The following is a 25,520-nucleotide window of genomic DNA, read 5'->3' on the forward strand; positions in this document are numbered from 1 at the left end:
GGGTGCAGCATCCATTTGTGTGGATCCATGATATTTCTGCTTAGGCTGTCCGCCAGTGTATTGTCTTTTCCTGGCACAAACTGGGATTGCAGCTCTATATTGAGTTTTAGGGAAAGTTCCCAAAGATTCATTGCCAGCCTGCAAAGAGGGTAGGAATGGGTACCTCCTTGCTTGTTTATGTACCACATAACTGTGGTACTGTCTGTCCTTATTAGCAGGTGTCCTTGATGCAGAAAATGTTTGAAGGCCTCGACTGCATGTATCGCCGCCAGCATTTCCTTTTGGTTTATGTGCATGCGCAATTCTTTCTGTGACTATAGTCCTTGGATGCATCTGCCCTCCATGTGTGCTCCCCATCCATGGCCTGAAGCGTCCGTTGTAATGGTTTGGCTGGTTATTGGTTTGCTGAAGGGCAGACCCCTGTTTGACTGGCTTGCTTGAGCCCACCACAGAAATTCCTTTTGAAGGCATGGAATGAGTGGTATCAAAGCTTCTAGGCTGTGACTGTGTTGAGACCATAAATTCCTTAGGTACCATTGTAGTTTCCTCATATGCAGCCTTGCTTGTGGAATCAGAAGAATGCAAGATGCCATGTAACCCAGGGCCTGCAGGATTTTCCTTGCAGTCAGCTGAGTTTGTTTTGACAGATTTTCGAAGTAATCCGGTAGTTGTCTTTGTTTTTCTTCTGTGAGAAAAGCCATTTGGGTGGTTGTATCTAGTTTTGCACCCAGAAAAGTTATTCTTTGGGATGGAACAAGTCTTGATTTGTGAATGTTGACTGTGTATCCCAAGGCCTGAAGTAGGCGGATGGCATAATTCAAGTGTTTTACCAAAGTTTGTTGGCTGTCCGCTTGTATAAGGCAGTCGTCCAGATATGGGTATATTTGAATCCCCTGAAGTCTGCAGTGTGCAATTACTGATGCCAGGCATTTTGTGAATACTCTGGGCGCAGTAGATAAGCCAAAGGGCAATGCTGAGAATTGATAATGCTCTGAACCTGCAAGAAATCTGAGGTGTCTTCTGCAACTTTGTCTGATAGGGACATGCAGGTATGCCTCCTTGAGGTCTAGAGTTACCAGCCAAGACCCCTTGCCCAGCATGGGAAGGAGTTGCTGTAAAGTCAGTATTTTGAATTTTGGCACAATGAGATAAGTATTCAGTGCGGACAAGTCGAGAATAGGCCTCCATTGTTTTTCTTTTCTTGGGACAAGGAATAGTCTTGAATAAAATCCTTGGCCTTGTTCTGTGAGAGGAACCCTTTCTACAGCTTTCATTTGCAATAGGTTGGAAATTTGTTTTAAAGCCTCTGCCCTTTGATTCGGTGGCAGGTTTGGCATGCCTTTTCTTTTTGGTAATGTATGAAAATGGAACCTGTATCCTTTGTCTATTATTTGCAGTGTCCATTTGTCCCTTGTAATACTGTGCCAATTTTTTGAGAATAAAGATAGCTTTCCGCCCAAAGGTGCTTCCAATTGAGCCCTGGTTGGCGGGGTCAAGGTGAAGTCATTGAGTCTGTCCTTGTGCAGCAGTTGTAGGTCCTGCACTACCTCTCTGGTTAGGAGGCTGCCATTGACGTCCTCTGTAGGAGCCTCTAGCTTGCCCTCTACCTCTGGCACGCCTGTTCTTGCCTCTCTGAAATATGTCCGTGTCCGGAAAGGACCAATTCTTAGAAGGCCAATTTCTACTGAACCTTGGTGGTTAGACCTGGAGAAAATCTTTGACTGTTTGTACAGATTTAGCCTTTTCCTCAAATTTCTTTAAGACCTCCTGAGCAGTGGAGCCAAACAACTTTTGCTTTTCCAGTGGCGCATCCAGAAGCTTTGCTTTAACATCATCTGGCAGAGTTTGTTCCTTCAGCCAAGCATGCCTACGTATGACTGCCCCTGTCACTGCTGACCTACATGAAGCTTCCAATGCATCATAACCACACTGCAAGAAATGGTTGCTAACCTGTTGAGAGTTACGTACCAGATCCTGCAGTGACTTGCGATCTAAGGGTTCAGGTGAAGACAGTTTTTTATGCAATTCATCTAACAAATACTCTTGGTACTGTATCATATGGAATTGACAATTTAAAGCCCTCATAGAAAGAGTGGAAGAAGTATACACTTTTTTACCCCATCTCTCTAAAGCCCTGGACTCCCTTTCGGAGGGGAGTGGATTTTTGGTATTGGCAGTTGCAACCCCTTTACGGCCCTGGGAAATAGTTTCTGGGTCAGCAGAGTTGGCCGTTGTAAAGGAAATGATGTGAATCCGGAACCCTGTAGTACCTATCGGGTTTAACAGGAGCCGGAGGAAGTGAGTCAGGGGTAATGCTAGACTCAGTGTACACATCATCAATGACATTTAAAACAGGAGGAATAGCCAAAGGTCTATGCTGAGGTAAATGCAAAAAAGTCCTTAATCTCTTCCTGGAATCAGAGAATTCCTGGCCCTGCCATTGGAAATGCTCTCTCATGGAGTGAAGGGTCTCCCCAAAGGACAGCTCTTCAGGAGGGGAGGCCGAGGGAATAGATTCCTCTGCATCAGAATCCTCGTAGGCCGTAAAGGCCTCCTCCTGGTAGTCCGATAGAGCAGAGCCATCTGAGGCCTCATGAGAGGACTGGGGATCAGTGGGCTCAACCCTGGGCCTTTTGTCTAGAGGAGGTTGAGAGCCCTTGTCCGGATGTGGCTGAGAGCCCCTAATTAAGGAAATAAGGTCCTCAGCAAAACTTAAAATCTGTGAACCTGTAGTGGATCCCTGAGGAATTGCCTTGGGAGGCAGAGATTTTGGCTGCTTTGCAGCCTTAGCCCTAGTGAATGCCTTAATGGATATGGATGCAGGAGGCCTGGCTGCTCCACATGCTGGCATAGTTTTGTCTAAGGGAATGGTGTCGGATGTTTCCTGAGCACCGGTCTCTGAGGGAAATTCTATAACCGACTCAGAAGAGGCCTCCGGGGCCGAGGTTGTCGGTTGTGCGGTTTCGACGGTCGGAAGTACCAAGGACTCTGTTTCAGCCGAGACCGAGACACTCGCGGTAGGCCTAGGCGTGGTTTCAGCCGAAACCTCGTTCTGCGTGTGTCGGTCCTTGTCCTTCCGTTTTTTGGTTAAATGAGAAGTCGGAGTCTCCGATGGCACACTGTAACAGTAACTAGCCCCAAAAAATTCCTCTGCAAACTCCGCCCGACGCCTAAGAGTGCGTCGATTGAAGGAGGCACAGGCAGTACAGGCCAAGACGTCGTGGTCTGGGCCTAGGCAGGGGAGGCAGTAGGAGTGGAAATCCTTAAGAGGTATTTGTTTCCCACAAGTTAAGCAATTATTAACTTTAAGCGTTTGATCTGACATCGGCTGATGCAAGAAAGAGTCCCCAACGGGGTACTTAGCTTTTGAAGTCTTCGGTAGCTGAAATTACAGGAGCTGGCCGACCAGCACTTGCGAACTGCTTCTGCTTCGGGCACCACGCAGCAAGAAAGACCGAGGAAGATGGCTTCGGCTGACACTTTTATACTCCAGGCGCTCTGACGTCGGGGAAAGGGTGACATCAGCCGATGCCAGACCCAGACTTTGGAATCCGGCTGACCGAAGGGCTGCCTGAGGCAGGACAACCCATATGAAAGGACTGCAGATGCATCCTTGAAGGACAACCACATTTTTCCACTTCTCTGATTCCTAGTATAAGATCTTCGGGGAGTGGAAAAAGATACGGCCACAGCAGATATGGTCTTTCTGTCCTTCTCACACCTGGCTAGCATGTCTAACTTTTGCTGCGAACAGAGAGGAAGCATCAATGGGAGTGGTGATGAAGGAAGACTTGAAATGGTCTGCAAAGTCAAACAGGTGCATCCAGGTGCGACATCTCATGACAACTCCTGTACCTGCTGCTCTGGCAGTCCCTTTGGTTGTATGTGTAATCAACCGCATGAACGACTTGGATATGGATTCCAGAGTGGCAAGCTGTGAAGCAACTTTGTCACATACCTCAGACACTGCTCCTGCTAAAGTCCCCGAGAGTTCTGTAATCAGGTCCCTTTGTAGACAGGTAAAATGTGTCAAATAATTCAATGACCGTATGGCAAAGGTCATTGAAGCATAAACCAGCTTCCCCAGTCTGTCCATTGTCTGAGACTTGTTTTTCGGAGGATGAACAGCAGGACTCTCGTCTGAGAGTTCTTTCTTGGTAGCCAGCGGTGCCATGCTAGCATCTACTGCCAAGCCTTTGGACCAATGGGGCTGATCCTCTGGACGGGACAGTATTTTATCTGGTCTCAGGGGGATTGGCTCAATGGTGTCAGGGGCCTTTCCAGGTGCATTGCACAATGAGTTTTACCAAGTCATCTGCATGTAGAGTCACCCAGGAAGTAGAGGGTCAGGCACGGAAAGCCTGCAAGAAAACACATTCCTCCAAGGAAGGGTTGGTGGACTTCCAATCACCCCTTTGTTTCAAGATCTCCAGTATGTCTCCAAAGGAGACATCATCAGGAGATGACTGTGGGGACCCTTCCCCTCATCGTAATCTGCATCTTCGGTGAGGGATTCTTCTGAAGAATCAACGTGCTTCCTCTTGCACGATCTTTTACAGGGTGGCTCTTCAAGGGGAAGATCAAAAGAATACTCGGATGAGAGGGGGCCCTGTAGTAGGGTATCTTGGTTCTCCCATGCCAGATGTCCCAGTGTAGTGGACTGTGGCTGGTGTGAACCAGAGGACATGTGTAAATGGCATTCTGGCGTCAAGGGAGCCAACTGTGAGCCTGCTGAAGTCAGTGCCCTTTCCACAACCTGGAAGGCAGGCCCACCTGAAGAAGGATGGGAGCCCACACACACCTCGCTCCGGCAAGCCCAACTCCAGGGAAGGAGCCACAAGAGGACTTGGAGCTGTCAAAGCAGCCAGAACCATGCACAGCACCATAGAAAAAATTGGCCCCATACTACTGATCATGGTGCCAACAGACCAGTCAGGGTACCGAGGGTAGATCAGCTCCAACTGAGCCATGATCCACAGGGTAGCCTCCAGAACAAAGGTAAGATCTACCAGTGGAACCGAAGAGATTGGCACCGGGAAAAGCATCAACATCAATGTCTCCAAGACCTGCGGGGAGGTTGAAGGAGGAATGCAGGTTGTAGTCTGTGGAGAAACACCTTCGGTTCCAGGTGGAAGAGAGGTCCTAGAAAGGGTTGGGATGACTCTGGCCGCTAGCAGCTGATCCACAAGTCTTACTACATCAGGCTCCAAACAACTCCTGGTGGAACAGGTTGACATCCCCGATGGGGATTCAGGCTGATCTAGGAATGGACTTACTTGATGTCCAACAAAGGGGTTAAACTGACGGAGAATATCTGGTCCTAGCCAGTGTGTCGACCTTCAGTACAGTGGTCGAAAGACTGAAAGGTTGTGATGGGGGGGTGACCGGTTTTAATAGGGATACTATTTTTGGTGCCGAGAGGGTCTGTGGTACCGAGGAAGGGATCGGTATCATTGGGGAAGTAGTCATTGTCACTGTCAGTTCTGCTGTCAAGGATGGCACCGTGGATGGTGTTTTTGACTCCGATGCCAGCACATATATGTCAAAATCATTTTAGCAATTTTTGGTTTCGGTTCCATATGATGAATGTTGCCGGCTCGGATCCGATGTTGGATCCAAGACCCTATGGTGATGAACGCAGACATGGATAAAAGAAAGTTGTGTATGATCTTATCATAACCATAGATGTCCTTCTCTTCCATGTTGCAGTATTCACTAGAGGGTTTACCCTTCTTCCCATCAGCTTGTTTGGCCAGGTTTCCAAAACTTTTCCAGTCCCTGTTGGTGCGTCAGACATCTGATGTGTTGGCTGGTACGTGGGCCAAAAATGTGACGTCTGCGCGCACCAGTCCTCAGAAAGTACAGTTGTGTACACTTACCATAAATGTAGATGTTTGAGTGCATTCACTGTTGCAGTCATTACATTTGGATTATCTGCTTGCAGTAGCCCTCAGTCGGCCTAATTAACAAAGTCTTGGGTCCTGCATCGGTTCCTGTCCCTTCTTCCATGACGTCAGGGGTATAAAAACATGCAGCCGACGCCATTACATCAGTTTTTCTTGCCCCAGATGTCAGGTGCCCCCCCTAATGGGAAGCAATTAAATCTATAAATACAAGGATATACCGCCAACAAAAAAGCAAATACACCAACAAACTTTTAGAGCATAGTAAGTGAGAGTAGAGGTATAGTCAAAAGAAGAAAGGGGGCTGGAGGGAGGGTAACTAGGACTGCAACAGTGAATACACTCGAACATCTACATTTATGGTAAGTGTACACAACTGTACTATGTTCTTCATGTTTCACTGTTGCAGTCATTACATTTGGGTAGATTCCCAAAGCTAAGGTTGGGGGGGGGGGGTGAATATAAATAGAATTAGGACCAGCTATAAGGCCCTGCAAGACTGCAGTGGCAAAATCAGCTCAAGATTTAGAGAAAATTGGCAAATGATAATGCTTGGTGAAAGTATGTACAGAACTCCAGGTAGCAGCTTCTAGGATGTCCCTAGTAGGGACACCCCTGAGAAAGGTTGTAGATGCAGCCCTGGTTGAATGGGGTCTGATGCCCTGTGGGATAGGTTTTCCATGGTGCTTATAGCAGAAATGAATGCAGTGGCCTATCCATTTTGAAATGGTTTGTTTTGAAATAGCTTTCCCCTTTGTCTCTGCAGCAAATGTCACCAGCAGTTGTTCAGATTTCCTTTGAGGTTTAGTCCTGTCCAAGTAGAATCTCAGCTGTCTGTGCACATCTAAAGAGTGCAGTATCCTTTCCCCTTTGTTCTGTGGGTTAGGAAAGAAGGTAGGCAAATGAATGGACTGATTAAGAGCCACAGTGGATACCACCCTTGGGCATGAAGGAGGGATTGGTTCTGAGGGACACCCTGTCTGCATGAAAGATGATGAAAGGTTCCACTGCCATAAGGGCCTGTAATTCAGATACCTTTCTTGCAGAAGTGATTGCTAAAAGGAAAGTTGTTTTCCAGGACAGAAATTTTAAATCTGCAGTAGCACCTGGCTCGAAAGGAGGAAGAGCAAGTTTCTCCAAGACAAAGTTAAGATCCCAGGCTGGAGTTGGAGCTCTCCAGGGTGGCCTTACATTTTTGGCCCCTCTGAGGAACTGCATGAGCAGTGGGTGAGAGAAAAGGGGAGGCTCTGTGCTATAATGAGCTTAAATGGCTGAGGCATGAATTTTGATGGAGGAAAAAGACAAGCCCTTATGAAGCATCTCAGTCAAGTATTGTAGAATCTGAGGTAAATTGGGCACTGCTGCGTTCATTCCTTGACACTGGTTCCAGGCACAGAATCTTTTCCATTTTGTAGCATAAGATTTTCTAGTACTAGGCCTCCTTGCCTCTAAAATGATATCCATTACTGATTTACTGAGCGATGGTAAAGGAGAGATTAGATAATTAGCCAGGCTGCTAGGTTCAGGGTTTGCAGCCGACGGTGCAGAATCCGGTTCTCCTGCTGAGACAACAGGGAAGGAAGTCTGAGGCAGGTGCCATGGAGCCAAGCGTGACACACTGTGCATGAGTGGGTACCAGTGTTGGCGAGGCCAGTCTGGTGCAATTAAAATCGTCCTTGGCTTGTCCTGTTTGATCTTTAGTGGTACCTTGGAGAGCAGAGGAAGAGGAGGAAAGGCACAAATGGATAGGTTTTTCCAGCTGAAGGATACAGCATCCACTTTCCAAGCTAGCTTGTTGGGAATCCTTGTGCAAAATTTGTCCAGTTGATGGTTCTGGAGGGAGGCAAACAAGTCTATATCTGGGCTCCCCCATTTGGTTGTCAACATGCTTTAAAATCCTTGGTTCCAGTTTCAGCTCGTGTGGGTTCATGAGGTTTCTGCTTAGGCAGTCTGCCAGTGTATTTAGTTTTCCTGGCAGGAATTGAGCTTGTAGATTCACTTGGAAGCTCAAGACTGTGTTCCACAATGCCATGGCTAGTCTGCAGAGGGGGTAAGAATGTGTACCCCCCTGCTTGTTTATGTACCACATGACAGTGGTGTTGTCAGTCTTTACCATAAGTTGTTCAAGAAGAATGCGAACGTTGAAGGCTGCCAGAGCATTCTGTACAGCTACCATTTCCTTTTGATTTATGTGCAGGTGCATTTGACTTGGGTTCCATTTGCCCTGAATGCACGTCCCTGCCAGGTGAGCCCCCCATGCATAGTCTGTTGCATCTGTTGTTAAGATTTGGGCGGCAGGGGGTAATGTGAATGGTAGTACCCCTGTTTTGGTGGCATGCCTCTGCCCACCAAAGGAACTCTAGGGTAGGCAAGTTATGACAGGAATCCTTGCTTCTAGATCCTGTGAATGTTGACACCATAGGCTTTTGAGATACCATTGTAGTTTCCTCATATGCAGCCTTGCATATGGAATTAGAAGAATGCAGGAGGCCATGAACCCCAAGGATTGCAGTATTTGCCTTGCAGACAGCTGGGTTTTTGTGGCCACTTGTTTGGCCATCTGGAAAGTTATATTCAAGCTTGCTCCCAGGAATATAATTTGTTGACAGGGTACCAGGTAGGATATTCTTTTCGTTTCTGGTGAACCCCAGACAAGTCAGTTCCCTTTGAACAAAGGCCAGATGATTCAAAAGAATGTCCTTGCTTTCTGCCTGAATTAGACAATCGCCCAGGTATGGGTATATTTGAATATTTCTTTGCCTGCAAAATGCAATGACTAGAGCTAGGCAGTTTGAATACCCTGGGTGCAGTAGATAAGCCAAAGGGCAGTGCAGAGAACTAATAGTGCATGTAGTCTGCTTTGAAGCGTAGGTATCTTCTGCAAGACTCCATGATAGGGATGTGCAGGTATGCTTCTTTTAAGTCTAGTGTTGCCAACCATACATCCCTCCCTAGCATAGGAAGCAGCTGGTGAAAAGTCAGCATTTTGAATTTTGGAATCACCAGAAAGGTGTTTAGAATAGAAAGGTCCAGGATAGGATGCCATGTATTGCCTTTTCTGGGTACCAGGAAAAGTCTCTGATAGAAACCTTGACCCTTTTCCTCTTCTGGTACCAACTGAATAGCCCCCATGCTTAAGAGAGAGAATACTTGATTTTGGGCCTCTGCCCACAGATTTGGGGGTAGATATAGTCACCCGCTTGGTGTTGGTAAGGTGTGGAAGTGAAATCTGTATCCTTGGGACACTATATTTAAAACCCATTTGTCCTGGGTAATGAGTTCCCAGTTTTTGGCCTGCAGATCAATCTTTCTGCCTAAAGGAGTATTCATTTGGGAAGTGCTTGGAAGTTTTAAAAGCAAGTCATTGAGACAGTTTTCATAGGGGGGAGTCTTACTACTCCCTGATTTGGGTGCAGAAGCCCCCCACTGCTTAGTCTTGTGTGTCCCCTGGGACTGAAACCTGGGGTTTTTGCTGTGTCTGGGTTTGGCTTGAGAAGACCTGGAAGGGGCTGGAAAGGACCAATTCTTAAGAGGGCCAGTGCCTACTAAATCTAGGAGGCTGAACTTGTAAAAAAATCTTTAACAGTTTGCATAAATTTAGCTTCATCTTCTATCTTTTTAAGAACTTCCTCAGCCTTGTTACCAAACAGGCGGTCCTGATTTAAGGGAGCATCCAACAATTTAGCTTTAACATGATCAGGCAAAGATTGCTCCTTTAGCCAAGCATGCCTTCTGAGCAGAGACCCAGTAACAGCAGCCCTGCAACAGGCCTCTAATGAATCAAATCCACAGTGCAAAGTATGTTTTCCAACCTGTTCAGCAGAATGCATTAAATTCTGTAATTCTTTATTTTCCACACAGTCAGGAATCAACATAATTTTCTGTTTAAGCAATCCAATAACATGTTGCTGATACGTCAACATATGAAACTGGCAAGTTTATTTATTTTTATTTACTAATTAATTTATTTATTTACATTTTTTGACCGGGAGTGTCCGACTGGACGTAGGTCCATTTTCAGCGGAGGCCCGGGGAGAAAAGCTCCACAGTTAAAATAAACAGACAGTAGTTACATTGGATTACATAGCGATTAACAACTTGATTAGCTTAAAGCCCTAATGGCCAAGGTTGCAGAAGTGTAAACCTTCTTACCCTATCTAGCAAGTGCCCTGGAGTCTCTATCAGAAGGGGTAGGATTTTTAGCAGTAGAAGCCTTAATGCCCTTGGGTCCCTGTGAAATATACTCTGGATCTGCAATAGGATTTTTAAAAAGGAACTTGTGAGAATCAGGAACCCTGTAATATCTGTCAGGTTTTCTGGGAGCAGGAGGCAAAGAATCAGGTGCCAAACTAGATTCCAAAAAAGCATCATCAACAATGTCTAGTATAGGAGGAATAGCTAAAGGCCTATGCTGAGGCAGCAGTAAGAAATCCCTAAGCGTCTTTTTTGAATCAGAAAAATCCTGGCTTTCCCAGTGGAAATGCTCCCTTAGAGTATGTGAGGTTTCACCAAAAGAAAAATCCTCTGGAGGGGAAGCAGAGGGAATAGAGTCCTCTGCATTAGAATCCTCATAAGTAGATAAGGGCAAATCCAGAAGAATCAGAAAAATCAGAATCCTGGTCAGAAGATTCATAAACAACTTCAGTCCTAGGTCTCAGACAGGGAAGGTTGGCTTCCCCTGATTAGAGTTGTAAGATTTTCAGCCATTCTTATTTGTTTTTTAGGCAAAGAGGCTTGAGCATGCGGCCTGGGCATCGTTTTTTTAGGCATGGTTTAAGATTTAGGCCTAAATGAAGAAGAAGGCGTCAGTTTAATATGAAAGTCCGTAGGCCTGAATATACCCTCAGAAGTCGGTGCCTGCACAGCGGCTCTGGACCCATCCAAGGTAGAGACAACCGGGGGTTCCACAGTTGAAGCATCTCGTGGCATACCGGACTCCGAATGGGTCTCAGTAGAGGCCTGCGAATCAGAAGTAGCGGGTATCCGGGGCTGTGAAAGCGCCTCACTGAGTACTGGTGAGCTGGCGACTGGCTTAGGAGAAGTGCTGTTGGCAGTTTTGAAGCTCAGCGGCCTGTCTCTGTCTTTATCTTTGCGTTTTTTGGAAATCCCGGTAGTCGGATGGCTAACAGACTACATTTCTGGATAATTAAACCGAGAACCGAAATATTTAGAGGCAAAAATATACTGACGACGGATAGTGCGCTGATTAAATAAAGCAGAAAATCGACAGCAAGGTACGTCGTGGTCAGGGCCTAAGCAAGGAATACAGTACGAATGAAAATCTTTATGAGGTATTTGCTTTCCACAAGTAATGCAATTACTAACTTTTACTGACATAGGTAAGAAGCAAGAAAAAGTTTCCCCAACGGGGTACTTAGCTTTAGTTGAAGACTTTGGTTCTGAAACTCGAAAACGAAAATTTCAGGAGTCGGCCGACCGGCACTTGTGAACTGCTTCTCCTTCGGGCACCGCACGGCAAGTAAGACTGATGTAATGGCGTCGGCTGCATGTTTTACAGCCCTGACGACCTGAGCAACAGATGCAGGACCCAAGACTTTGTTAATCAGGCTGAATGAGGGCTGCTGCAAGCAGATAACCCAAATGTAATGACTGCAACAGTGAAACATGAAGAACATCCAAGAAGCCCCAGACGGAGCCAGTCCTGACAGCATAGCCTGTATGGGAAACAAGGAGAGCAAGTGCAAGGAGAACAGGGGGATGAAGGGAGGGAAGGAATACTGCAACATGGAAGAGAAGGACATCGATGGTTATGGTAAGACACAACTTTCCTATGTCTTTCTATTCCAATGTTGTAGTATTCACTAGTGGGCGAGTTCAAAAGCTCACTGCTGGCTGGGGGGAGGTCTGGATGAGAATTCCAGGAACCCATGCAGGACAGCCCTGGCAAATCCCGCTCTGGTCCTGGAGATATGGTCCAGCTTGCAGTGTCTGGTGAATGTATGCACAGATGACCAGGTAGCAGCATCCAGAATGGAGTTAGTATCTAGACCTTTAAAGAAGACTCCAGAGGAAGCCATGGCCCTTGTGGAATGGGCTCTGACTTTGCCCAATAAGTGTCTTTCCATGGTGTGAGTAAAAAAAGTAGATTGCCCTAGCAATCCAAGAAGAAATGGTTTGTTTTCCCACAGTTTTCCCCAGAGCCCTGAGGTGGAAGGAAACAAACAGCTGGTCTGATCTGCGCATAGGCTTGGTCTTATGCAAGAAGAAATGAAGTTGCCTGTGTACATCCAAGGAGTAAAGGACTCTCTCTCTGTCTCGCTGAGGATTTGGAAAGAAGGTGGGCAAGTGAACAGCCTGATTTAGGGAGAGGTCATTAAGCACCTTGGGGTGAAGGGGGATTAATCCTGAGGGTGACCCTGCCCATATGGAAAAATAGGAATGGTGGGGTAGCCATGAGGGCTTGGAGCCCCGAGATCTCCCTGGCTGATGTCAAAGTTACTAGCAGTACTGTTTTCCAAGTGCAAATTTTCAAGTCAGCCTTGCCAGCTGGTTCAAAGGGTGGCAGAGTGAGTTTTTCCAGCACAGAATTAAGATCCCAGGGAGGAGGAGTAGTTTTTTTAAGGGGTCTTAAATGTAAAACACCTTTTAGGAATAGCTTGGCTGGAAGTCTGGAAGCTAGTGGGGGCTCCATAGGCAGACAGAAATGGCAGGCAGGTGTGCTTTTAAGGAGGAGTGAGACAAGCTTGTCTTTAACAGTTCACACAGGTGAGAGAGAATTAGAGGCAGGTCACTGTCCAGCGGCTCTGTCTGTCTTTTCTGACACCAGAAAGAAAACCTTTTCCATTTACAGAGATAGGATTTTCTTGTGTTTGGTTTCCTGGCCTCCTGCAGGACTGAGAGCATGTCCTCTTTGTACAGGTGTCTGAAGGGAATCAGAATCCTATCAGCCACAGGGAGAGATGCAGGGATCTCCACTGTGGGTGAATCTGTGTTCTCTGGTGCTGTGTGAGTAGATCCACTGAGGCGGGTAAACTTATGATGATTGCCCTTGGATAGATGAAGAAGTAGGGGGAAACCAGTGCTGTCTTGGCGAAAAGGGGGTCACCAACAAGATTTTTGGCAAGTCCTACTGAAATTTCAGTAGGACTCTCTGGATCAGAGGGAAGGGGGGAAAGGCATACAGGAATTTCCCCTTCCAAGACATTAAGAAGGCATTTGTTTGAAGAGCCTTTGGGTCGTGAGTTCTGGAGCAGTAGTCCATTTGTGGAGGAGGCAAACAGGTCTATCTGTGGAATACCCCACCTGTGGATCAGATCTAGGAATACCTCCCTTGACTGCATCCACTCATGACTGTCTTGAGGAGGTTCTGCTTAAGGAGTCTGCCTGGCAATTGTGTTGGGACGGGATGTAGGCTGCCTGGAAAGAGATCCCCTGGGAGACAACTAGATCCCATACCTGTAGGTCTAACCTGCAGAGAAGGTACGACTTTGTCCCTCGTTGCTTGTTCAAGTACCAGATCACTGTGGTGTTGTCTGTGAAGATTTTCAAAATGCCCTGTATGAGGAAAGGCAAAAAGGCCTGCAGGGCCAGAAGTATGGCTGACATTTCCTTGATGTTGACATGCCATTGTTTGTGTCTGTCTATCCACAAACCTTGCACTGTTCTTGTGTCTAACGTTGCCCCCCAAACTAGATCTGAGGCATCTGTGTGCATAATTTATTTTACTTATTTATTTGCAGTTTGTTGCCAGGATGGACCATTGGGCCACTAGGAGCCTGTTTTCAATGGAGTCCTGGGGAGAAAAGCTCCAGTAAATGAACAAAACAAATAGAAGTTAATTACAAAGCAAGTTATAACAATAGCACAGTAATACCAGTTATAAAATGGGAAAAATGCAAAAGCAGGCATTCATTAAGAAGAAAAATAAAGTGTTAAACAATTGTACTTGGGTACAAAATCTGTTGATTGCAATAGGTGCTTATTAGAGAGTTATGCAATCATATTTATATACTAGTGTATTGATTACAATAGATGCTTATCAGAGTTAAGTAATAATAGTAGGATGTTTGGAGGTCTACTGAATCTAGGGGAGTTGCTTGAGTTGGGAACTTCATGCAGGATGGGAAAAGGAGCATTCCCATTGGGAAGTTAGATGGGAGTGCAGTAAGGTTTTGAAGGAGGATAGGTTGCTAGTTGTGCGGATTAGTGGAGGAAGAGAATTCCACAGGCGAGCTAGGGAGAAGGACAGAAGATTTTTCCCTAGTGGATGGGAGGGTTTGTGTAGTTCAATGAGATTTTGGGAGTTAGATCTTAGGGATCTGTTGGGCTGGTGCATCTTAAAGGTGGTGGACAGGGAGGGGGCAGAGAGAGGGGTTAAAGATGAGTTTATGGGCTTGAGTGAGTTGAATATATGTGAAGTACTTGGGTAGTTCTAGCCAATTGAGTTTGTGAAGGGCAGTACAGTGATGTGTTAGGGATCTGTGGCCAGTTGCAAACTTTGAAATTTTATAGTAACGGGATAGCTTAGCTTTTAGGGAGGATTGTAGGTTAGTGAGGAGTGGGGCTCCGTATAGGAGGGATGGGATAAGGTATGTTGTAGAGAGTGTTAGTTTGGTGGGGGGGGGAGATATACCGATTGTGGCGATAGAGCATGCCAAGTTTCTTAAGTGTTTTCTTGATGTTTACTTGAATGTCAAACTTGAGTTGGTCATCGATTAGGACAACTAGCAGTTTTGTATTAGATACTATTTCGAGGGGTGTATTATTCTGACTGGTGATGAAGGTATTTTTGTCTAGGGCGGTGGTCTTTGAAGGGGTGAATAACATTAGTTTAGCTTTTGTGGTATTAAGCGCTAGGTGGTTGTCTAGCATCCATTGTTCAGTTAAGGAGAAGGCATTTTGGGTTAGTTTTGTTAGAATGGGGATGGAGGTGGTAGAACAGATTATGGTGGAGTCATCGGCATATTGGATGAGGTGAGTATCAGGGATGGTCCGACAGAACATTTATGAAAATGTTAAATAGCAGGGGCCCAAGAATAGAACCCTGGGGGTACTCCTGTGGGAGTATTGAGGAATGGGGGGGTTGCTTTTTTCCATTTGACCGCTTGTTGTCTATCAGACAGGTAACTGGCAAATCATTTCATAGTGGTGGGAGATAGGTTCAAGTTAGGGAGTTTGGTGAGGAGAAGGTTGTGAGAGATGGTGTTGAAGGCCTTTGATTGGTCTAAAAAGAGGGTTGACACAATAAGGCCTGAGTCGCGGGCTTTGTTAATAGTTTCAAGGAAGGTAAGGAGAGCGGTGGTGGTGCTGTGGCTGGGCCTGAAACCATGTTGTGTGGTGGTTAGGAGTTAGTTGTTTATGAGATACAGTAACAGTTGTAGGTGAATGCATTTTTCCAGCTGTTTCGAAACGGGGGATAGGACGGCAATTGGATGAAAAGTTGGGATATTGTTATTGCTCCCACCTTTGTGAAGTGGAATAATGATGGACTTTTTTCTAGGGCTGAGGTACCTGACCTTCTGTAATTGACCGGTTTATTAGGATACAGATGGGAAAGGCTATAGCCTCTGCGGATATTTTTAAGAGGAGGGAATTTGGTCTGGGGCATTTGAACATGGTTTCAGCTTTTGTAGGAGTTTTTTAACAGTAAAGACTGGGATGGGCTGTATGGAGAAGGGAGGGGGTATGGAAGAGGAGGTAGAGTAGGAAGAGGTACTAGAGGAAGGAGTACGTGACTGTAGGGGTGTGGAAGTAGGATGGTTGGTGAAGGGGGTAGTTAATTTGGCAATGGAATCAATGAAGAAAGAGGTGAATTGGGTAGCAAGGTCAATGTTAATGGCATTTGGGTCAGGGCAGGGGTTTTTTTTTTTTTTTTTTTACTAGGAGTAAGCAGAGAGGAGATTCCCTGCCAGAATTTTTTGTGGATTGTACTGTGATTAGTTTGCAGCGTGGAAAAATAAGATTTGCGGTCAGAAGAAAAGTTTTTTTTTTACTTTATTATGCAGTAGTTTGCATTCGTTAAGGGTGGTGGTTGTTTTGTGTTTCTGGTAACGTTTCCAAGCTTTGCCTCGGAGTGTCATTATGCTTAAGGTGTCTTTAGTTAATCATGGTACAGATTTACTTTTAATTTGTTTTGTTCTCAGGGGGGCCAGGGAGTTTAACAAGTGTAGAAAGGTTGTGCTGAAATAGGTAACAGCACTATCTAGAGGCAGAGTTCTTAGTGGATTCCAATTTGTTTGTTTGAGCAAGTTTGAGAATATTTTGGGGTTGAAGTTTGCTAGTGACCAGATAGAGATATAGGTATGGGATAGTTGTAAGGGGGAAAAAGATGGTGGGCAAAGGTAGGGAAGTAGTCGCCGAGTGGGTCGGGAAGAGTACCACTGTCAGAGATGTAGTGAGGATGGGATACTAGAATCCAGTCAAGGGTACTTCCAGTAGAGAAGTCCTTGGAAGGTCTAGTCTACAATCCGAGAATGGGAGGGCAACTGTAGTGGGATACCCGGGTTTAGGGTCACCTGAGCCATCCACCACTTCAGCTCTTGGTGGAGGCAGGGGAGAACTGGGATTCTGAACTCTAGGGGGGTGTGAGTGATGGGCCCATACTGAGTGAAGACACCAATGCATCTTTTTCATGTGTAATCTTGTCAGTGGCAGCATGGGAATAGTGGCAGCCACGTGGCTAAGAAGTTTGAGGAATGCCCTCACAGTCAGTGCGAGTGAAAGGAGGGCAGTTTGAAGGGGTTGGGTCAGGGAAAGCACTTTTTCCTGAGGTAGGAAGGCCATCCTGAGGTCTGTTCTGATTCTGCATCCTAAGAAGACAATGTCTTGTGTAGGATTTAGTTTGGATTTGGGGAAGTTGATGAGGAACCCTACAAACTGCAGCAGGAGCAAGAGGTCCTTTGTGTGGGCAAGGAGGGTGTGTCTGTCTGCTGCTTGAATGAGCAGACCGTCTAGGTATGGGAAAATTTGCATACCTCTTCTTCTGCAGTAAGCAATGACTGGGGCTAGGCATTTTGTAAATACCCTTGGAGCAGTGGAGAGTACAAAGGGCAAGGCACAGAACAGAAAATGCAAGGAGCCTGGTTTGAATCTGAGGAATTTTCTGGAGGACGGTTTTATAGGACTATGTAGATAGGCTTCTTTGATGCCCAGGGTCACCATGAAGGACTGGGGAAGGATGAGGGGAAAGATAACAGTAGAGTTATCATCCTGAAGGAGGAGACCTTCAGTAAAGGGTTGAGGCGGGAAAGGTCTAGGATGGGTCTCCATGGTCCCGCCTTCCTGGGCACCAGGAAAATTCTGGAGTAAAAGCCTCTCCCTCGAGCAGAGGGGGATGAGTTCTATGGTGCCTTGGAGCAACAATTTGTGTAGGACCTTGGGGAGGAGGGACCACTGGGGGGCGTAGTGGTATAGGAAGTTTTTTTTGGGGGGGGACATCCAAGACATGAAGTAACCCTCCTTCAGGATAGACAAAACCTATTTGTCAGATGTCATTAGGGCCCATGTAGGGAGGCAGTGTGAGAGACGGGAGGATACAGGTATGGTGGGAGGAGGGGGGGGGTAGAAAAGGAGGCAGGTAGTCAGATGCTGCCTGCCCTTTCTGGAAAGGGAGGTCTCTGGGCAGAGGCCTGAGGTGTCCTAGGCTGAGTAGTCTTGTTTCCTGTGAGGTCTTCTTGACCTGGAGGGGACAGAGGGCCTAGAAGACTTTCTAATAAATTGTGTCTTGGACGGGTAATTCCTCTGAAATTTTGGGATTTGAGAGACAAGAAGATGCTTTAGATCTTGGAGCTCTTTCCCTTTTTGCCAACGTGACTTAAAGAGATCAGCTACCTTGGATCCAAAAAGGGCAGTGTGATCCAAAGGAGCTTCCAGGAGTTTGGCCTTAAAGTCAACTGGTAGGGGCTGAGGACGCAGCCAAAAGTATCTCCTCAATACAGAGGCAAATGCAGCTGAACTGGCAGAGGCCTCCTCTGCATCATATGCACACCTTAGAGAATGTTTATTGACTTGGAGATGAGCCCAAGAATGGAAGACAGGGATGCCTTTGCAGAGCAGTCAGGGATCTCATTAAGATCCTTAGAAGCTTTTACCAGCAAGGCCAAGGAGTATTTGGCCATGTGTGACTGGTAATTTGTAGCCCTAAAGGCTAGAGTAGCTGAAATGTATATTTTCTCCCCCACCTTTCCATGGTATCGCTGTCTTTATCTGCAGGCAGGACAGTGGTAGCGGGGAGAAGTTTAGTAGCCCTATCAGTGGCAACAGAAATTGGTGCTGGGTCAGCTGGCGGGCATTTGAAAAGGAATTTGTCTGCCTCAGGTACCCTATACAACCGGCCTGCCCTCCTAGGGGCAAGGTGGCTGGGAATCTGGGTTTACACATGCTACTGCAAAGGCATCCAGGAAGGCAGGCTAGACAGGAGGTATAGGAGCTGGGTTTAGGAGATTCCATCTGGACCAAGTCATAGAATCTTTTTTGTTGATCAGACAGGTCTGTCCGATCACATTTAAAATGTTCGCTTCATAAGATTTATAGTGTCCCTAAAGGTAAGGTCTTCCACAGGGGAGTCAGGTTCAGCAGAAGCTTCTAGGGATCCATACCCAAGAGGGGAAGAAATTTGAAAAGAGTAGGACAAGTCCTCTGAGGAGTCACACATTTCCTCTTCTGCAGGATGGCTAAGTGTAGTCTCTCTGGCTGAGTAGGCCTGGGGCCTAAAGAGAAGTGGAGCAACATGAGGGAGGTCTGGCATAGGCCTAAGGACCAGGAAGGTGTTATAGAGACTCTGACTGAAGGCCTGCCAGTCTAGCAAGGCCTCTGGGGTTGAAGCGATATGTCTAGTCTTCTGTTTTTTCTTTGTAGACCGATGTCTGGCTGGCAGTCAGCCTTGAAGTAGAAGGAGGAACGGCAGAGGCCTGCTCTGATGAGCCCATCCCAGAAGCTGGTTCCCCCCTGGTGTCTGAATCAGGTGCCAGGATATCCTCCCCGGGCGTGTTGTCCGCTCTGAATTTTACGGCGTCCTGGTAGTACCCGCTTTATCTGATGTAGTGGATGCCAGTTCCTTGGACAAGCTAACGGTGGCTGCTAAGAATCGGCAGAGGGAGAAGCAGTGGAAGTGGATGGCCTCGTGGACTTGGCCCTCTTCCTAGGTGGTTCGGATGGGGTGCTGGAAGCAGATTCCATTCTGACAGCGATATGCCTAAGTCGCTGATTTTCAAGGTATAAGTCAAGGGCCTTAGGGATGAACGACTTACAAATGGCGCAGTTTTTATAATCGGGATCCCTACCTAAACAAAAGAGATGCTGGTTGTGGGTGTCTGTGGGGAATCTGGCGACTACAGTTGCACTTGCTCTTATCGGACATTAACAGACTATAGTAATTACAAAAGGACTGAATAAAATCCCCAACGGGGTACTTATCTTAAAGCGAAACTGAGCCGATGCCCGCAAGTAGCAGGAACACTTGGAGTACGGCTGGTGGCTGAAAAGTTCTGAGGACTGGTGCGTGCAGATGTCACATTTATGGCCCACGTCCCAGCCAACAAGTCAGATGTCCAACGCACCAACAAGGACTGGAAAAGCTTTGGAAACCTGGGCGAACAAGCTGATGGGAAGAAGGGTAAACCCTCTAGTGAACACAGCAACATTGGAATAGAAGGACATCATCAGATCAACTGTTAACTGCTACCATTCACACAGACTGCTTATCCTAGTTTAAAGCCTGTACTCTATTCCTCTTACTGCTTCTGCCTTACCTGCTTCTTCCTCATCTATGAATGTTTTCATCTTTTTACTTAATACAAACTAGTATGTTCTGTGAAAATGATTAGTGTTTGCTACAACAGTGCTTAAAGATACATTACTGAATTATACAATACTGTCGTTCTACCGTACTTCTCCAGGCTGTAGCTGAAGTGGGGTCCCCTTGGGAATCTGCTCATTACTTCAGTCAGCAGACTTCAATAAAAATGAAATGGTAATGCAAGAAGTCTTAAGATGCAGTGCTTCAACCTCCTCAAATTCAAACCAAAAGGGTATTACAGTAACATTCTTAATTTAAAGAAAATCTTTACATGACATCTAAGAATTTATAAAAGTTCTGTGGGAAGAAAGGAATATATACAAGTACTTTTAACCTAAATTGTACTCTCTGCTATAGATTTCATTAACACATTTTTAAATAGCACAGATTAAATGAAACGAGAAAAGCATACCTGACATTTTTCTCTGTTTTAAGAGGAGATGAAGCTGTAGTTTTGTTAATGTGATCTCCGGTTCTTGGAAATTTCTGCTGATCTTTGTCTTCAGTTATCTTACTATCTTTCTCAAGTTCTAAAGTCTCGCTCTCTAGTTCAGTTACAGCAGGTTTCTTCTGGTCAAAGTTCAGTTCTGACTGAGCAAGTCCTTGCTTGTATGTGAAGACAATAGAAGGTTTCTCACTGGAGTCTGACTTTGTCTCACTGAACCACTGGTGCCGCTGAACAGGTGGAGGAGGTAACATATGTATGACAGTGCCATCCAACCCTACCAATTTTCCCTTCTCCTTGTCCTTTTCTTCTTCATCTTCATTTTTTTTGCGACGGAAAAAACTTTTAAAAGAGATCCATCGCTTGGGTTTTGCATCAGTTGCACGGCGACTTTCTAAACAGAGTACAGATTCTGCATCTGTTGTTCGGGTAGGGGTTGAAAACTTTGTCCGATTACTAAAGTGCTTTTGCAGAAGGTTACTGGTATGGTATGGAGATGAAGTAGAACGTGGTGGTGGAAATGGAGGGGCCTGTTCAGCTCTGGGACTCCCAGAAGTGGTACATGATACTGATGGCTTTGATGAATGGATGGAAATTTGTTTTGTAGGAGTATCTTTCAGTACTTTACTTGAACCAACACCACCATGTTTCAATGGATCAGTTCCACTACTGGACTGTGCAGTAAAAAGTGAATTCTGATGCACTGGAGAATCTGGAGTTCCATTGGCATCGGGGGGCAATGAATACAACTCCTCTGTTATGCCGCACTTAATGCTGGACTGTGGGCTTTCTGGTGGTGACTTCGGAGGCTGGATAGAAGCTACAATTTGAGAAAGTAGTGCAGTCGGATTCTCTCGGTTTGTAGCAGAAGAAAGGTGATCCAATGGTACTTCCTTTCCTGTCAGAGAACCTTGATTTAAATGTTGGCTTCTTGATGGAGAACTATGGTTAGACTCAAGACTTCTCTGAGGTGATGTCTGATTTTCATTCAAAGTGTTACTGAATTCATAATCCTTCTGAGATGCCGAACCAAGTCTGTGTTCACTGGAAACTCCTTGAACTTGCTCCACTGGTTTGCCTGCTGTACCTTCAGTAACTTTTGTTTCTGCAGAACCTATTTCCTCATATGTATGGCTTATAATACTTGTAGTTTTCTCTTTATTTGAAACCTCCCCACTCGTTCCTAGAAAACTTTTATAGATTGCTAGATTGTCATAAGCATTTGGATTTATCACAATTGGCACTTTAACAGCATTCTTTGAACTTTTTGCATATTCTGGCTCATCATGGATGATGATTGGAAAAAGTGGCATGCCAGCATTGTTGTAACTATTGAATTTAATCTCAGAGAGATTAGGTGACTTGACAGGGATAGTTTTAGAGGAAGGACTTGTAGTAGTTGGTGAAGCAGGTGCAGATTTATAACTGATTTTCCTAATTGGAACAGCAGAATTAGACATCTCTGTAATCAGTTCTACCTTTGGCATTTTTTGTCTTGGACTAGTACAGGAGGTCCAGACCTCTTGATATTGGACAGAATTTGAATTTTTCCAGCTTATATTAAAATGCCCAGTTGGAGTTGTGGGAGTGCTGGTACTAAAAGGAGAAAACTGTGTATCTGGTGAACTTGACTTATCAGCAGCTTTACAACTATCTCCTTGAGTATCCAGACTTTCACCTGTCATTGCAGCTGAAACATCAACAACTGTGTATGGTTTACATATGCTAGACTGCTCTAGATTTACAACTCTGTAAGGTTTTGCTTGGTCTTCCAGAGGCACAAAATTTAATGTCAATGTGTGTGCTGGTAGTTGTGTGGGACTTTCTGCAACATTTCTTTCATTTTGTACAGCAATTCTTCCATCTTTTTCCTCCAGCCTGAGTGCAAGTATAGCTGTATGAGTTTCTGACGATTTCGAAGAAGATGAAGCAGCCTTTGAAGGGCTACAGTTATTCTTGATCAGTTGCCCTGCATCAATGATCATGTCACTATCTCGGTCAACAAACTTGACTTCTTTTGCAACGATTGGTGATAGCACTCCATTAGAAAGTTTCTGAGATGAAATACTTGCAGAGCGAGAATCATCTGTTAAGCTGGACTCTGGCGATGTAGAATCAGAAGAAATCATACTCTGCATACTATCCTGTCCATAAGGAATCACGGTATCTTCACCATAACCATTTAAAATTTCATCATAGCTATCATCATAGTCAACAGCACATATTCTCTGGAGTGACTTGTTTCTTAAAGGTACAGTATTCCATTTCTTATCTGTACAAAACCTTACTGGAGACAAAGTATTTGCTCTGAAGTTGGCAAATCGTGGCTGCCCTCTCATACGAATTTCCATTGCTAATAATTCTTCATCACTTTCATCCCAGCTTTCATGGTCTTCATGCATACCTCCATAAAAAGCATCATCACCACTGTCATCTCCACTTGAAAACTCAGGATAACAAAAGCGTCCACCTTCATTACTAATTACTACAGTGCTTCCACTCAGTACAACATGCTTGTTTTGGGAGTCCTTTATCCCACCAATCATACAACTAGGAGGAATTTTCCTTTCTAAGGAACGCTTGTAGCAACTATGTATTCTTTCACAAAAAGAGTCCCTTGAGTTTCCTTCACTTCTAGACACTTGACTTGTGTTATCTAGTCCAACAACTTCTTTTAAAACATCTGCAAGACCATTATTATTATTGCTAAACATTCTGTTGACACCATCAGAAATGCCACAAGACCTCTGTATATGGCTGTATCCCACATCATCTTCAATGTTGTTATTTAATGGTTTCCGATTAACTACAACCTTGTTTTGATTCCATCCTACCAGCATTTGTTTATTCTCACAGTGGTCGGACATGCTCAAGTCTCCACCTATGCTTTGTCCTTCTACAACCATCATTGTGGGCTTCACAGCAATTGTTGGTTTCTTTGCCACAGGAGGCTTGAAACTACCTGTACTCTTGGTTCGATGATTGTTGCTGTGGTTGGCATTTGTTTTTATGTTAGTCTGGGGATGGAGAGACTTTTCAGAATCTGGGTTCAAGCGATGCAAGCTTTTAGGTTTAAAACAGTTTTTGCATTCACCAGGTTTCCAGATATGTTCAGTAAATGTGTTGCAAGCAGACATTTTTAAAGAGCACTGTGGTAGAAAAACTTGTACTCAATGCACTGTGAACATTTTACTAAGATAGGTTTCGACCCGCACATCAGAATATACTTTTCTGCTACATATTGTCCCAGGTTTTTAATCTAAACTTTAAGAAAAAGGAAAAGAAGTTAAAAGTGGTAAACTCTGAAGCTTGCATTTAAATCCCATAGCTTAGTTGATATACTATTTTCTTGCACAGAACTGTTACAAATGTGTTAAAATTTTTACTTTCTAAACAGAACCACTACACACCTACAAAAAATGCATGCCATGTACTTAAAACCTGCATGAAAAAATATATCTGTCAACCAGTCGGGACTGAAACTGAAGGCTTTCAGTTAGCTTGATATCTAAAACTTTGCCAGGATAGTAAATCCTGCTCCTTTACATAAAATGCTCTGCAAGTTAAATTCCTCTCCAGATCTCAGCTCTACTACACAGAAACTGAGCAGCATACAAAGAAATATTTACAAAAAGACAAAAAAAATGGCCCACTGGACTACATCTACCATGAGGCATGGGAAAGGAGTGTATTTTGATGAGAATGGACTTGGACCATTGAGACGTATTGTTATGGTAGTACAACACCAGTTATACAGCCACGCTGGAGGCTAAGCTGTCTCAATCCAAGACTGGAACAGGCAGTCAATAGGAGAAGGAATTACTTGCATCACATCACCAGTCTCACATAGACCTATGAAACAGGCACAGGTAAAAAAACATACTCGGAGGCTCTAAATAAAAATCTGCAAAAGCAACAGAGACCTCCAAAGCAGACATCCAAGCAACCTCCACCCCCCCCCCCAACACAAACCATGAAACACATACTTCACAAAACCAGTGTGCCACGCAATCACAGCCTTTAAGGCAAAATAAAGTACAGTTTTGTACCTACCATAAATGTAGATGTCCGAACTGGATAGCATCTGCAGTCATAACAAGTGGGTTGTCCTGTCAGCCCTGCAGTCAAAGTCTGGGTTCATCTCTGCTGGTCTTGCCATTTTCCTCAGTGTTTCTTGCCCCAGATGCCAGTAGCCCTAAAATTTGGATAGATGCCAATGTTTCCAAATAGATAGAGGTAAACTCAACAATAAGCATATATGTACATATATACAAACAAATACACCATAAAGACTCCCAACAGCTAGCTATTAGGAGGTAAACACTACCACAGAGGGGAAGGAGGAGGTAATCCTGACTGCAGATGCTATCCAGTTCGGACATCTACATTTATGGTAGGTACAAAACTGTACTATGTCCTTCATGGATGCATCTGCAGTCATAATAATACCATAGCCAAGGATAAAGGTAGATTATGGTGTGTTTAAGATCCCTTGCAGTTGGCAAACCCTGCTCGGGATCTGGAATAAAGAGGCAAATTATAATGCTTGGCAAATGTATGCACGGAGGTCCAAGTAGCCGCCTCAATAATGTCTTTGGTTGCCACCGTAAGAAGGCTGTGGTAGTGGCTGTTGAATGAGGTCTTATGTTCTGTGGAATTGTCGTATGCAATTTCCTATCCATTTGGAGATTGTCTGTTTGGAAATAGCTTTTCCTTCCCATAGGCTAAAAAGTTGGTCTGTCTTTCTGCTATTTTTGTTCTGTCCAAATGCAGTATTCTTTCCCTCTGTTTTGTGGGTTGGGAAAGAAGGAAGGTAGGTGGATTGCCTGGTTTAAAGATACTCTGGATACCACCTTAGGCATAAATGTAGGATTAGTCCTCAAGGACACTCTATCTTGGTGGAAGATTAGGAAGGGTTGCACTGCCATTAAGGCCTGTAGTTCTGAAACCCTCCTTGCTGAAGTAATTGCCAGTAGGAAAGCAGTTTTCCATGACAGGTGTTGTAGGTCTGCTGTTGCTGCTGGTTCAAAGGGCTTTTCTAGCACAAAGTGGGAAAGTTCTGGATTAGCTGCTGCTATGTGATGTTCCATGCAGTCAGTTGCAGAGGTTTGGATGTATGATGCTGTAGTTGTTCTGTGTTAACATCAAAGGCATCAGGGGTATTGGCCACATGTTGTTCCGAGACATGCTCTTCAGTAGTGGATACCAGTGTTGTCTTGGCCAGTTTGGGGCTATCATGATTTCTTCCTTGATCTTTAGTAGTACCTTGTGTATCAGAGGAAGAGGAGGAAATGCATATGCTGTTAGGCCTTTCCAGTTGAAGGAGAGTGAGTCCACTTTCCATGCTAGTGGGTGGAATATCCTCGTGCAGAATTTTTTGAGCTGGTGATTGAGAGGTGATGCGAATAGGTCTATC

The 25,520-nt window shown here is 45.1% G+C and overlaps 1 protein-coding gene across 2 annotated transcripts in view; it reads right to left on the reverse strand.

Moving 5' to 3' along the window:
* The window catches only part of PEAK1 (pseudopodium enriched atypical kinase 1), a 1,072,364-nt gene that overhangs the window by 914,504 nt on the left and 132,340 nt on the right, over positions 1-25,520 (reverse strand). Inside the window, exon 2 of one of the 2 annotated variants that reach the window (XM_044077216.1) lies at positions 20,072-23,363. In XM_044077216.1, the coding sequence (XP_043933151.1) occupies positions 20,072-23,241 (3,170 nt within the window). In that variant the 5' untranslated portion in view covers positions 23,242-23,363. Of the gene's footprint in view, positions 1-20,071; positions 23,369-25,520 lie in introns of both variants that reach the window. The other variant, XM_044077215.1, reaches the window with a different exon arrangement.

This window comes from Protopterus annectens, chromosome 7.part0 (assembly GCF_019279795.1).
Source record: "Protopterus annectens isolate FY-2018-M chromosome 7.part0, PAN1.0, whole genome shotgun sequence".
NCBI classification, from domain to species: Eukaryota; Metazoa; Chordata; order Ceratodontiformes; family Protopteridae; genus Protopterus; species Protopterus annectens.